Source organism: Ischnura elegans, chromosome X, assembly GCF_921293095.1.
Source record: "Ischnura elegans chromosome X, ioIscEleg1.1, whole genome shotgun sequence".
NCBI lineage: Eukaryota > Metazoa > Arthropoda > Insecta > Odonata > Coenagrionidae > Ischnura > Ischnura elegans.
Window position 1 is genome coordinate 87,741,622 of NC_060259.1, and position 15,623 is coordinate 87,757,244.

The 15,623-nt window shown below is 34.8% G+C and overlaps 1 protein-coding gene and 1 long non-coding RNA gene across 8 annotated transcripts in view; one reads left to right on the forward strand and one right to left on the reverse strand.

Annotated features, from left to right (window-relative positions):
- The window catches only part of LOC124171009 (lysine-specific demethylase 5A), a 131,377-nt gene that overhangs the window by 63,087 nt on the left and 52,667 nt on the right, over positions 1-15,623 (forward strand). For 5 of the 7 annotated variants that reach the window (XM_046550134.1, XM_046550136.1, XM_046550135.1 and 2 more), the window contains exon 29: positions 3,261-3,400. In XM_046550134.1, the coding sequence (XP_046406090.1) occupies positions 3,261-3,400 (140 nt within the window). Of the gene's footprint in view, positions 1-3,260; positions 3,401-3,706; positions 4,268-7,628; positions 13,739-15,623 lie in introns of those variants that run through there. The other 2 variants (XM_046550133.1, XM_046550139.1) reach the window with 2 other exon arrangements.
- Positions 1-15,623, reverse strand: part of LOC124171011 — a 28,593-nt gene that overhangs the window by 10,319 nt on the left and 2,651 nt on the right. The window lies entirely within an intron of this gene.

Consider the following 15,623-nt stretch of genomic DNA (forward strand, 5'->3'; position numbering starts at 1 on the left):
TTTCTTTTAATTCCACAGATGGAAATGTCCAAACTTAAGTATACAATTTTTAAATAGTTGAAAGTCGGAGTTTGGGTGTGCATGCTGTATAACAAGCTGTATCTTACAGGAGTGAGCGCAACCACTTCCATCGCTAGAACTGCAAATTTTCACGTTGATTGCTGACTTGGGATTTATAAGTGATTTTTATACAAAAATTAATGAAAATTCCTTTGAATAATGACAAAAATGGGTCACTTGGTTATGTTTAGCACGTAAAAACTCGATAGCTATTCGATATTTTTTCTACCTTAGGTTTTACGAGTGAATATCTACTTCTTCTTGCTTGTATTGGAAAATTAACGTAATCATTTGAAATACGGTTATCACTTGCGTAAGTACGGATTTAGGTAAGTCGAGACATATGTAACTCGGGGGATGCCTGTACATTGATATAAATTTTAATATTGTTAATAGATTGACCTAGTTCAAAACTTTAAATAATTAGAAAAACAAAGGTAGCTCTGAAACCTGTGATTTTATTGCTGTGGAAAAAAGTGTATCAGCAATAGCAGAATGATTTTAGTGTTACAGTATTCAAATATTCATCTCAGGAGACATAGTATGATCAATCCTGGATATTTAAGCTTCATGAAACTGTGACAAGTCGAGGCAGGGCTTAGCATGGAGAAGGACCATACTGCACTATGGCCCTCGTGTCCTGTATCAAAGGGTTCAAAATGTACATTCCCTTAGGTTCCACAAAAAACTATTAATTTAATTTATTTCCATATCATAACTAAATCATGCTAAAATTTCACCCTTTTCCACCCTGGTAAAACAGGGCTGTATGAATTTCAAATGCCAACTCTCAGTAGATGGAGAAACTCTGGTTCTGTGTGTGGTCTGGTTCTGGTATGATATCATTTTTCAGTGCTATGAGTACCAGTAACCTTTTTTCAATTCGAGAGATGCATTCGTAAAAGGTGTCTTGTTGTGCATTGCTTCCTACCATAGGTTTTTAGGTGAACCCTTTCCCTTCAAAGTTGCAATATCATTTACGATTTCTCACTTTGATGCATCGCAGTCAGAAATACTGATTTTTTTTGCCAATTTGTTGACAATTTTTTTTTGCCGTAGTTTGTATAAACGAATTCCATTTTCTCCTGGGGACCGAGCTCGACGTTCGTAATTTCAAAAAAATTTTGTTGTATTAAAACTTTGTTTTATCGAACAGCGCCAAGTACAGTAGACTCTCGTTAATACGAATAATGTTACTACGAAGCTCTCATTATTACGAATCAATTCGTTGGTCCCAATGAAAAGTCCTATCTAATCTATAGTAAAGGAAACATTTTTACGAAATTTTTGTTATTACAAAATTACGAACCTCTGTCCCAGTTCTGGTGGTTACAAAATGAACTTTATTACCAATTTCTATGAAATGTCAATGGCATATTAGGTGGATATACACCATGCTACGTTATCATCATTGATCTTCTCTTAAGTTCTCTTCTTGTACATTGACCTAGAGCGTCAATTTTGCTTCTTTCTTCAGCAGAAGATATTTCAATATGCTGGCAATATCGTACAATAGTGCAGGGTTATACAGCTGCAAGACACCTGTTGCAAAATGGACTCTTTATAGTGCCAGTGCAGATTCTAGTAGAGTGGATTTAAAGTCTTTTCATTTTACATTTTATTTTCATCTTTTGTTTATTCTTTGAGGTCCCAATTCATTCCCATTGAAAAATTATCATTATCTAGTATTTCTGCTTTCTGCATTTTCCTGCATTCTAGATGGTAAAAATTTCACCTTTATCTAATGTTTTTTCATGACATTTCAAGAAAATGATTATCTAAATCTTTCAACTTATGCAAATCAATAAGGATTTTTGCATGAAAATTCAGCTAGAGTCAATTGAATATACCGAGTAGTGCTGCTTCGTAGGCATTCTTCCACGAATGCAGCACCGTGACCATTGACTCATAAGCCGGGCGATTTATCTTTACATATAATGTTTCACTCCCCCCTTCTGATCCCAACTCTGGACATTTAATGTACATATTAATGTTGATCTAGTGGTGCCAAGTATTTTCCTAAATCTCCAGTGACTACATTTTCATTTATTTATTGAATTTGGAATTCAATGGTTACGTGATAACTGATGACATGAGTTATTTCCTGTGGGCAGCTGCCATGATGATTTTCTGAGAATGTTTTTCATTGATGGCCCTTTCAACTCTACTCTTGGTGGCCAGTCAATTGTTAACCCAATATTTACCCGGTCCTCTACTTTTCTCTTTCAAAAGAGGTGGCCCAATATTTTTTGCACAGCTCACCCAAAGATCCCATATTTTAATCCAATCCAAGGTCGGTCAATAACATTCAGAGTGGGTATGTTTTATAGTTGTTTGTTATTATAAAGCATTTAAAATGTTACACACTTATTGTTTAGTTCCCATTTTTAAATGTTTCCAGATAAGTGATTTCCAGCTTTATTTGGGAAGAGAACGATATATTGGTGAAAATCTCTTTTTGTTGCATGAGACCCTTATAGTGGCCAAAATTGTATTTTATAATCATAGAAAGCTATTCCAATAATTGCAGGGTCTTAAGCCTCGTAAAATGTTAGATCCTTGTTTAGTTTTTTTTCTGCATCAAGTATTTAAATTTTATCCCCCCCCGAGAAACCTTATATCAGAATTCTACTGTACTTATTATTGGCAGATGATCCCTATGCTTTTGTACATGGGTAAACTAGCATAAAAATTCTCTCCCTGTAGCTGTCCTGTTGCCATCGACGTTACTCATTATAACTACTGTAATTTTCTGATTCTGGTCTTAAGTTCTTGGGATAACAGGAACTATAATATTCTATGTCTTTTTGAATGTGTTTGAGTTAGTTTCTTGCTCTATCCAAGGCAATGTTTTTCAGGCATGTAGATTTCCATGATGCGAGGATTATGAAAGATACTCGTATGGAATTCAGAAAAAAATGGATTCTGCATTTCAATGAATTACATCTGTAGAGCTATGGTGTCTAAAAATTATGCAGTTTACTTTTCATGTAAATTGGTTCATATATATATTTTACATAATTATCAGTTTTAGTTTTCATTTTATTAATATGACTTTCATTGCTTTGAAAAATGTTGCAAATTATTCTAAATTTTATCATGTTTATGCTTTCAACTGTTGTTAATTGATGAAGTTAAGAAAGTAGGTGGAATGATTGTCGGAAGAAGTGACTTATCAAAGCCATCACATTTCCTTGTAGGCCGAGAGCTTCTCTGGGTGCAATGTGATGCATGCAATGCGTGGTATCACCTGCATTGCATAGGCATGAAGAAGGAGCAACTGCAGCCAGATCAAGACTTCATGTGCCCCTCTTGTCAAGGGGCTGCTGGTTGCTCTGAGGTAGGACTGCTGTGTTTGCATGTACTTTTTTTCAGAATGCCCGATTTTTCAGATTATCTTCCTCATTGGCTATTAGGTGACGTCAGGTTTGAGATTTTAGTACTTCAACCTGATATTTTTACAGTTTTTTGTCTAAATTGTTGTAGCCTACCAGCTAATGGGTCTTGAAGAATCAAAAATACTTGTCGCACTTGCACATTTGTTACGGTCTAGTGTAAGATTTTGAATGTTTTTGCTATGTTTTCTTGGTTTACATTATCTTTCATCTGGAGTGTTTTGAACTGTTTTCTTTTTTATTGTACACAGGTTTGAGTTGGTTTGGTGAAAACGTCTTTGGCTTGTTACTGTGCATTTAAAAATTAATGCGAGACTTTTAATTTGTGTGTTACAGAATAGTCATTCAATCTAACCCTTAGTTTTGCTGATGTTTTGTTTTTTATTGGATTTTTTTAAATTCTTTATTAGCATTTGAGTTATTTTACTTGCACTTATAAATTGATTGCATCTCTTTTTAAGTGGTGTGTTTGCAAATATTACATGTATTTTTGATAGAATTTCCAATAGAAAAATAGCCAATGTGAATGCTTTGGAAAATAATATTCCATTTTAGAGGTTATGAGGAACAGGATAATAATCATAAGTTTTCAACCAAGGCAGTTTAGCATATGAAACATTTGGTGAGAATTAGAGTCTTATAATGGAGAATAGAATCCTATGGTGATAACAAATTCCTATAGATAATACTGCACTGATTGTATGTGAGATAAGGAAAAACCCGAGGCTGAAAATGATATGCGATACATTAACTTCCCATTAATCTCAAAAAACCACAAGAATAAAGGAACTCAAGAATTTTTTTGTGGAAAATGGGACGCATTTGATGACTATTCCTTGTCACCTTTTCATGTGAATATGTCCACTGCTAATTTTATTCTTATGTTATTGGTCAATATTTGCTGAATTAAATTATAAAGTTGTTGATGGCAGTGTGTATATGGTGGACTTATTACCTTGAAAAGGTGATCAAGAATATTTTTTAAATTTGAGGTAATCTCTATCATAATTCAGGCTCTTTTGAACATGAAGATAAAATGAGTGAGTTGCCATTGTTTCTTCATGAGAGGCAAAATATTAACAAGAGACCCACATTGGTTTTATCTCTCAGTGCGGTTGTGAGCTTCAAGAGAAAATATACTGAAAAGGAATAATAATAAGGAAAAGGAATCCTTACTTTTTTGCCATCCATGTGTATTTCCATTGAAGCGGCTGGTTTCAAATACAGTAAAACTTTGATTTTTCATCAAGTCTCGTTTTTATGCTGCGACCTTCAAGTCTGGCCGAAAAGCATAGGGAAATGGAATGGCGAAACTTCAATGTTACGTCTTTTCTTGATTTTACACAGTTTTTTATTTTGCGCAGCATAACCACAGCCCGAAGGAGGCTGCTAATTTTGATTTTACTCAGTCGTCTTTTGACTTTGTGCAGAACAAACTCAGTATTGAAGTATTTATTCAAACCTCAAATTCATCTACTTATCATCTAGTTTCTCAGAGAATAATGCATGCCTACAGTAGGGTTCAATAGACTGAATCAAAACATAGGTATTGCATTACAATAAGTATCGAACAAAGCTAGACTGATGGCAGTGACGGAGCTTACCATTTACAAACCATGTTGCTTCAAATCAAGTTCCCACGTAATTACCTCATATGTTCCCAATGGTAATTGCATATGATTGCGTAGCCAGAGCCCCAAGGTCATCAGAGCCCTGCAACAGTTCATATCGCCGTGCGCTAGATGGTAATGACGTAAGAAGCTAATAATAAAAGGCAATTTTTATCCTGCAAACTATACTCCTCCTCAATACCTACTCTTGATTTTGCTCACTTTGATTTTACACAGTGCCCATATTTTGGTCCCTCCAACTGCATAAAATCGAAAGTTTTACCGTACTCACTCTAAAACTTGTAACCGGAAATGAAAGTTGAATGAGCAATGGAAATATGTCTTTGTATCTAAATCATGAAAGTAATATAAACTGTTCGGAATTCAGGAGAAGCGAAGATGTTTTAATAAAATAATGGCTGATAATTCCCAAATGTGACTTTTGGGAATTTGGGCCGTTCTTAGCCCAATAAACATGAAAGCTCTCATAAAGTCAAGTATTGTGTTATTGTGTATCATGCAGCCACAGAAGTGTGATTCTTGAACACAAGTGCTTAAAGCCAAAGATGTAGGCAGGAATGGATAGAAGACAAAAAAAATGATGTGGCGGCAGAGACTGGTGGTGTGGTAAGGTGCAGATTTAGTTCATATTTTGACCAGTTTACTTGAAGCAAACGGGACTCTATTGACTCAACTCCACCCTTTACCAGCACCCTTGCTCTCTGCAGTCATTTAATTGGCTAGATGCCTCTCCATCTTTCACTCCGTGCAATCGGATTAAAGAAAAATAACTGCAGGACACTACCATCTCATAAAAAATACACTAAGGAAAGCTGTAGATATTCAGTGATGATCACCTGTGTGTGTCAGCAATTTTTCACTCTTGAGACGGCTCTCTAGTAATGGTGTTCATAGTAAATAAGTGATCGAAAATCAAGAATTTTGCTTCAATAAATAAGAAGTGGGAAACAAGATAAATTTCCAAGTGATGAGATGATTAAGTGTGGAACATGGCTGGAATTTGAATGTATCATGGTGGCTGTAGTTCGTAGGCATAGACAAGTTCTCAATACTAAGTCAATGCTCAGACTATTCATAATGTGGCATATCTTGCATTCTAACTCTTAGTTGATAAACAATCTTTGTTAATCAATGTTTGACAGTACACTACTTCTATTAGGTGCGCAACTAAGTTCCCACTGTTTGTTAACAAATGGCTCTAGCAATGATTACTGGTCGATTTTGACGTATCGGAAACGTTGCGAATCAAGCTTAGACATTTGGAAAACAAACTGCTCGACAACAGTGGCAAGTTTTTTTTTAGCGTCATATCCTTATTGTTGCGTGAAAATGTCCGAGTTTGTGTCAGGTAACCATTATTTGTGGGGAGTGTTCATTTTTTTCTTTCATTCGAAGAAAAAAAAGAGGTTAAAGTGCACCGAGAGCTCCAAAAGGTTTACGGAGATGCTGCTCTAAGTGAAACAAAGTGCCACGATTGCTTCCGTCGCTTCAAAGACAGTCATTCCAATGCTGACGTGAAGGAAGACCAAAAACCTTCGAAGACGCTGAATTGAAGACATTGCTCAATGAAGATCAGTATCAAACTCAAGAAGAGCTTGCTTATGCATTAGGAGCTACCCGCCAATCCATTTCCAAGCGATTGGATGCGTTGGGATTTATGCAAAAGCAAGGAGCTTGGATTCCTTATGATTCCAAGTGATTCTACACCATGACAACGCTCGACCCCACGTTGCAAAACCCATTAAAACCTCCCTTTTAACACTCAAATGGGAAGTCCTGACCCACCGCTATATTCCCCAGATATTATACTGTCCGATTATTACTTGTTCTGTTATATGGCACGTAGTCCAGCTGATCTGCAGTTGCGCTCATAGGAAGACACCAAAAAATGGCATGATTCGTGGGTAGCCTCAATAAATGAACACTTTTACTGTTACGGTATTGGCCTCTACCACATTCATGGGGAAAAGTTGTAGGTAGCGATGGACAATATTTTGAATGAATCATTTGTAACCATTTTTTCACGATAAAGTTGTATTTTTGTTCAAAAAACAGCAGGAACTTAGTTGCGCAACTATATAATAATACCTTCTTATAATGAGATTCTCGCTATTTGCCATACTCACTAATAGGAGATTGCAGTGTGCATCAAAAATATGATTTGACAGTTTAATTTTTGAGGTGGTAATAAGATAGTGTTCAGAATTATTTTTATGCTTAAAGAAGTGGAATAATTTTGCGACTTTTGTCTTCTAAATCTACTACTAGTCTTTAAAGAGCTGTGTCGTGCTTAATGTTGAATAATGTGAATTCAAATGGGATTCATAATATTTGTGTAGTTATTGAATGCATGATGTTCTGGCCTTTAATGAACTCTATTCCCCTCCGTGTTGCATGATTATTGTAGTTATATAATCCAACATGTGTTATGTAGGAAAGCATAGAATATTGCATGGCTTGTAGTGTGTTACTGAATGAATTTGCGGCGTTGGATTTTAATCCAAAGGCCGATAATCAATTGCCCCCAAATTATGCTTTGCAGGTAATCAATTCTAAGAGAAATGAATTTATTAAGAGCGAGACACATCTTGTAACTGTCCCTACATCAGTCCCAGCAGTTCCACTTCCAGGAGTATCTGTGGTTGCTGGCTCTGCAGCAGGTAGACCTTCGATAGGTTTACTGCCAGGTCCTGCTTTAAGGGGATCTGTTGGTGGTCCTGTATCTATGGGAGCTATGCCTGCAAGTTCGTCTCACTCTGAGGTGTTTCCTGTTGGCTTGCAACCTGGTGGTTTACATCCAGCTGGTTCTGACCCAGTTGGATCAACCCCAGCTGCTCCAGGGTATACGTTTTCAGGCATGGCAGAAGCGTGTCTTCCAAGGGAAGATGGGATGTTAAGTGCATTACAGCCCAATCAAGTGGACAATTTTAATGCCCGTGATAAGATATGACTTGCGACTGTGATAAAAACAAATTGATATTAATGTGGAAAAGAGGAGTGAATTGGAAAAAATGAAGTGAAATATTTCTTTTCTACTTGATGAATTTTGCCACCATTGGCGTGCATGTGAAAGTAGAAATTCTCTTTGTTGTGTTGTATAAAGGCACTAATGCCACATTTTATTTTTTGTTTCGCATGGAGAAAGTTTGTTTCTGTTAAGTAAGTAGTTAACTGGCCAGTCACTGAGGAGGGAGTTGCCTATTTGTTATTTCCATTGTATATTTATAAATTATTTTAATTTTAAATTATTTTAATTTTTCCTGTTATTATAAACAATTGTTCAAAATGAAATAATGCCAACACCCGACTTCAGAGCATCAACTTTTGGTGTGAAGGGTTAATAAGGAAGGAAGGTGAAGGAAGTTAGTATTGTGGTTTCAGGAGGAGCTTGCTCAGTTTAGGAATGTATACTATGTTAAACTTTTGTTTTATTGTATTAATTTTCTTTCTAAAATGTCATCAGTCAGAAATACCTCTTCTTCGTGGTTCAGTCATTCCATCCTTCTCTTTTGTTTTCTATGTCCAATTCTCGGCTACACCTTTCTAAATATTGGGCAAATTGATTAAGAATACTTATATGGAACATCAGTACATTAATGGGAATTATTCTGTGTGTTCTTTCTTAAATACTGTATTGGTGTGACTATTGTGCCCACTGTTTTTAATCAAAATCTCTGGGAGAAAAGCAGTGGGGGTGGGGGGAAGCAATACGTTCAAGCACATGTGAAGATATTTTCCAGAATTGAGGGAGGCACTATTCAGAGAAGTATAGTTTTTTTAATTTTGTATCAGAAAATGCATGTTTCTATATTGAAAATAAGAGTAACTTATCAGGTAGTCTTCAGGGGAATCTGTTCAAAGCACTCGGTGAAATAGTTTCAGCAAACCCTTGATGCACATTGCTTAAATATTTTCTGAATGACAATTGATTGATGCAATTTAAGCAGTTCCAATGCTGCACCTTGGTCTCTTAATTTACGTAGTATCTTCTTACTAATCCTAATAGCCCTTGTCGCATAGGTCTGATATTCCAATATTTTTTATCCATTTGAAAACTACAGTGAAATTGCAATGTGGTGTATGGTGTTATGAAGGAATGTTGCCTGTCATTTTCTTTTTAAGTTTTTCCACTTTTCACTGCATCCAAGTCCTCTTAAGTTTGTAACAACTTACCCTGCAGCAACTTTATATATTTCATATATTGTGAGAATATATGGTGAAAAATGATGTTTTGGAAGAAATGCTGCTTTACATTTTCTTTTTAACTCTCTTCATCTTTTTAAAAGGAAAAAAAAATAATTCATTTTTTATTTAACTGCATATGATGTCAATTTAAGGGGCACACAGTCAATTCATTCTAATGGTAATGGGTTGCACAAAATGTGATTTGTGCTTCATGGAAATAGCTCTGCATGGTTACTTATTCCATGAATTTGTTTTATTTCATTTGGCCTTTGGTCAGTTAAACATTTTTTTGTAATAAAGAAATATTAGATTAACTTATTAGCCTTGCTGGCAAGGATTTTGTGATGCTATATCACATAATGTGTTAGTAAGCTCTCATCATTGAAGCATAAATTTGAACTTCCTATGTTGTATTATGAGTATTATTTGGCACGTTTAAAAAAATCAATGAAAATGTAAGTGTTTCGCATATCAGAAGGCTAATGATGAATCTTGTGCTAGAGCGACTTTTATTTTCTTACTCAGGCTTCTTAAGAAATTATTCTTATAATTCCTAGGTTTGAACATTCTGATCATGTTCATCTCAATTTCTTAGTATTATTATTAAACCATGTCGTAAAATGTTATGACCCGTTGTGCGTCACGTATGTTACCGAAGTTTTGCTTACTAATGACTGAATGGCCTGTTAACTACCTACTGAAATATCCTCTTGTCTTGCTTTATTTTCTTTGTAGTCTTATGAAGTACAAAAGTGGTGCATGCTTATGTTGTAGCTCAGCAGTTGTTGTAGTAATCAGAAATTTTAATTCTGTATTTTCTTGTTATTGGCCTTGACCTAATGCCTACTAAAGCATCTTTTGATTTGAGCTTTGCATGATTGATGTATGCAAATTTTCTCTGTTCTGCCTCCATATACCCAATCGGTGGGACTGTCAATTTTTTTTCTTTCATATTGTGTTTAATGAAATTGCACTTGTATTTGTTTAAGATCAAATGTATTTATGAACCTGTGGGAAAGAATAGTGTTTTATGTAGAATATTCATATTACAATTTTCTGTAAGATACCTCATTCAGATTGTTCTGTCATCTTTAATTAATCAACTTTTGTCACAGGTTAGCGGTGACATTCTTTTCATGCACAGTTTTTTTTAAATTGACTCTGACGAAGGAATTCCTTTGTGTGTGTTGTGTCTAATCAATTTATTTGTGAATTTTTTATATCCAGCTTGTGACATATACATTGTGCTCATGTTAAGAAATAGAAATTATCAATGTTGTGACTCAATTCTGTCGGATTAGTGGTTGGGAATTGGTTCAATTTCATGAAAAATTGAGGATTGATGGTATGGATATGTCATCGTTTTAAAGTGTCCTGAGATTTTTCCATGTTCATCAGTGATTTAGGTGAGAAAGGGGATGACTATGCATTTGTACAGATATTTACTCAATAGAGGATCATTTTTACATCAAGTCTGCTGTGTATTCTGTTCAAATAATTTTTGGCATAATTTTCTTGATTGTGTAGAATTGGATTTCAAGCTCATCTTCAATTATTTCAATCTCTTGAAATTTATTTGGGTTTCCCAAGCAGTTGATTAACTGAATTTCTCAACTGTGTATTTCCATTTTGTGGTACCATTATACCAAATGGGAAAATCTGCAGTATGGAAGCTAGAATGTGCTACTAAATTGTGGCTTCACATTTTTATGCTGAGTAATGTTTGGAAAAAGAATCCTTTGTGAATGAATCTGATTGACTTACCATCTTGCTAGCTGTTTTTAGTGCAGTTTTCATACTAATTGCTAGTGATTTTATCCTTTGCCAATCTCAGCTACTTCGTGATGAAGGGCAGTATACTTATAAGACCTGTCACCTTGGCATCAGAAGCTATAGAAAGGCTGATTTGTTGAAGTTTATTATTCATAAGAAACAATCATTATTTTTGACTCAGAGTTGTGAGAAGCAGAAGAAAAACTTATAAATGAACAGTAGATTTTTTTGTGTAGCTAATTAATTAAGGCAATCAGGGAAGGGTTTTAAAAGTTATTTCTTCATTGTGCCCCAGTGTTTCTAAAAAAATTTCATTTTAGTGTAAAATTTAAAATTCTTATAACATGTTAGACAGCCATTGAGAAAGAACCCTGTTGCCAACATTTTTATCTCATTGATTGTCTTTTTGTCAAGTGAGGACTGTATTAGTATGGTGAAAAAATTTTCATTTAATTTGGTGCATCCCTCTGACATTTCTTTGAAGTCCGCCATATTATTTAGGCAAGGAAATATTTTCTTGGATATCATTCGAGTATTAGTCATTGTACTTGAGCATGGCCATTTTGATCAGTTGACTATGGGCACTGAACAGAATAACAGAAAAAGTGGAGGATTTTGACATTTCACATGAAAAGAAAACTTATTTCTACAAATTTTTTCACATGGAATACAACTTCATGCTAGACCATTTTCATCCCAATATGGAATGATGTGATCATACTTCATCCTCAATCTTAAAAATTTTCCATGACAGTGTAAATGGTTGTGAATTAAAATTTTAATCCAAGTGAAATAATTAATTCTTTTATGCTATCTTTCTAAGAGAAATTTACAAGGTTTTTCTTCATTCCATCACGAAGTAATATTACCAAGTCACATCACAGCCCACTTGAAACATCATTTTAATTGTTGTATCAATCAAAAGAATATCTACATAATACATTATTGTGGATTGCTATCAGTATAAATTGATTGTTCTCCTCATCACCTTCAATATAAGATGGCAAGTTAATTCTTTCCTGTTTTGGTATTAAATTTGAACTACTCATCTTTTCTTTCATTTTCACTGATGTATGATTTTAGCTGTTACAGCTCTTAAGGACAGTCATTGTCACATAGTACCATTTCAATTACTTCATTCCCTCCTTTTCTGAATCTCCTCTGGCTTTACAGTGTGTTCAGTTTTGGAGGAAACATAAATTTTATGGGAAAAAACAAATCATTAAATTAATTTTCATATCCAGCTTGTGACATGTGCCTGTACCTGTTGGGAAATGAGAAGTTTTATTGAGCTCCAGACTTCTTTAATGGAATTAAATGTGGGAAATATGAGTTTAAGTAGGCCACAGACAATGTACTTAAAAGTTTGACGCGGAAAATGTTGTTTGGCAATGTTAGTCTTTTTCTGTTTTCTACGTGAAATGTGTGTCTGTCTTTCCAAATATATATTTCTTGAGCTTTAGAAATAATTGTTCTTGGAGTTCTAAGCTTTTCATCTAAGTCTTTATATCAGGTGCTTGGTTTCTCTTCTTTGACTATTGCAAAGGCTACTTTAATACCTCTCCTTGTTATCTTTGATGACATTTTTTTTTCATTTATAAGGATGGCACACACAATAGTTTGTCTGTTTTACGTCTGTTTCACTTCTCTCCCATGGTACCCTAGTTAGAGGAATTTCTTGTTTCTGAGAGGATTAACTTTCAAATTCCATTTCAAGTCTTTAAATCTGTCTCGTAATGAAGTGGCAGCAAATTTATCTTTGCTTCATAATCTTGTCCAGGTGTATGCTTGGGCTTCTTGTTAATTTCGTTTTTGAACTATCAAACTTGAGCAAATGGCATTCCTTATTTCAGAGTACACATTTTTTCATGCTCCTTTTAAGTGACTTCTCAAGACTGATGACTATTAAGAGATTGATGAAACATCTGCTGAACTAGGGTTTTGAATTTGGAGTGGCAGAAGGAATATCATAATATAATTAATAATATTTCTAGAAATATATCTTTATGATGGACTTTATCGTGGTAAACAGCCTTACAGTTGCTTTATCTAAACTACTTACTAATGTGGTATGCAACTTCAAAATAGAAAAAAAAACAGGAAGCCTCCATGTCCAACTTGTGTGTGAACTGAGTGTGAAAATTCAGTATTTGGGTAGTTTTTTTTAACTATCATGGATATGTGGGAAATACTGTTAGTGAAAAGGGTATACAAGAGTTGAATTTTGTATGTCTTAAGGCGCACGACCTTGTGTTAATTAAAACTACATAGGCATTGATGGTGCACCATTGCTTTGGTGCAAGTTACCCAGTTAATTGTAATAGCTTTTTAAATTTTGTATATGTTTAAAATACAGCACTTTCTGCCTAGTGTTATCCTGAGTCCCCAATGTGACCTTTTATTAATTTTTAAGCACATCAATAAATGTTTCATTGAATTTACATTGCCAATTCAACAATGTTATATATAATTATGGAAAGTCTTTCCACTGTAAAATAATTTTTGTTTAGAGAGTTAGTGACAAGAACCTTATGCCCTTCAAGGTCCATAAGTTACCTGTACAATATAAGCATATTTTTAGTATGAGTGCTTTGAATGCATGTGAAAGATTTGACTATTTATGTGGAAACATCATGTCTATATTATAAAATGTAAAATGGTATAAGTCATAAAAATTACTTTTTTATCAGTGTACTACAGTTTGGATTACAGTTATAGTTAATTGATCTTTGAACGACAATCTGATACAAATCATTTGGACCTTGCATGTGGTCCTATAGAAACCTTCAATTTTGCATCACATCAATATGGTGCTGTTATACAATCAACTGAATCAATCCCGCTTCAATGAAGACTGCTGACAGCTCTTCACCAGTATTTAATGAGTGTTTCTAATTGGTGATGAAATGGCAGTGTAATAGTGCCAGCCTTTTCATTTTCATATGTATGTTGCAGATCATTATTTTTTTCCGTTAGACTGCAGTTAGGTTGTGGAGAGGTTATGTTTGCACTCATGAGGTATGAATGCTTTTACAATGAGTAAGGATGTGCATTGTTTTGGTTTTTGGATGGAAGGGGAGCAGCATTTTTTAAATGCAGCCCATTTATTGCATCACTTTCTCCGTTAGTTTTTTGCCATCAATTGAGAAATTCTGCTTTGCTGAACTACTTACAAACTATTGCTAACATATGACTTGTATCTGAGCAGGAGAGTGCATTCATTTTCTGCTAAGTTTCCTTTTGATTGCTGTATGATCCTTTGAAATAAGTTAAGTAGTTGCATTATGTTATATCATAATTATCATTGCCTTTGTTTTCTACAAATAAGGCTATGTTTAAAGGTCGAAAAAAATCTGTTTCAGCCTTAAAAGTCTAAATTAGCAATATACATCTATCTGATGATAGGTGGCCCCTAAAAAATTGACATCATTGTGTGATTAGTTTCACTTTAGATTGTACTGCTATTGTGAAGGGCAACTGCCATTATCGATTTAAACTTGTACAGAAAAATAATCTTATCCCAGCGTGGGTTTAGTGTTTTAGTTGCAGCAAAAAATGAAACATTTACCTCTGAAAGTTTTATACAGAACCCAAAGGTGAGTATGTTTCATCATGCACCTTATCTTTCTCCTTGATGACTCACGTTGAGCATTTAGGTCACCCATCTATGTAACTCTGGAATTAATGAGTCACGAACCTGGTAAAGAAATCATGTAGGAGGAAGCACTTACTTTTTAGTGTTATTTTTGGGATGTAAAATTATGCCTCTTACAAGAGTTAATAATATATTCATGGAAATATCCTCGAATTTAAGGTATATACTATGAGACATTGCCCAGTGGTACCCCTACTTTTTGTCTCAAATCTACTACTCTCCTTACTAAGAATTCTAAAATAGTGTTTCAGAGGAGGGGGTGCTACTCGATTACATTGTGTTCTCCAATCTTCTACATTATTGGTAAATTATCTTTAGAGAACACTGGTAAAGCTGTTTATTAAAACATTAACACAAAAATCCTGGAGTAACCAGCGTTAATTGGTTTCACTGCAAGTACTGCTGCATTAAATAGTGCATTGTGGAAATGCATTATTTGAAGCCACAATTTAGAGCATTTACGCAAGTGCTCAGGATAACTTGCATGGCATCATTCCTCAACTCTTGGCTGTGAGGCTACTACAATATGCTGAGTCTTGCAGATTTTTTTGCTTATTTTTCATGAGGGAGGATTGGCAGAAATATTACGGCCAACTCTCATCTAGAAAACATGTTATATGTGCATTTCATTACAAGACAATAGGTTAGTCAAAGGGTCTCCAAGCCACCCATCTCCCATTAATTCTAACACATACCCTTGCAATGCAAATGTTTTGAATAATGGATCGCTGGTGAAATCGAACATAATGAATGAAGAGTTCAAATCCAGTTGAGTTAAAGTGTGGTTGGTTGCATTGCAGGGGATGGACTGATTCAGCTACTAGACCAAATTCATCGAATATAATTTGCAAAAACGATGAGTGATTTATGTTCAGGGGATTCAGTTAGTAGCGGATTAGGATTCTTTGATATCCGTGTGTAGGA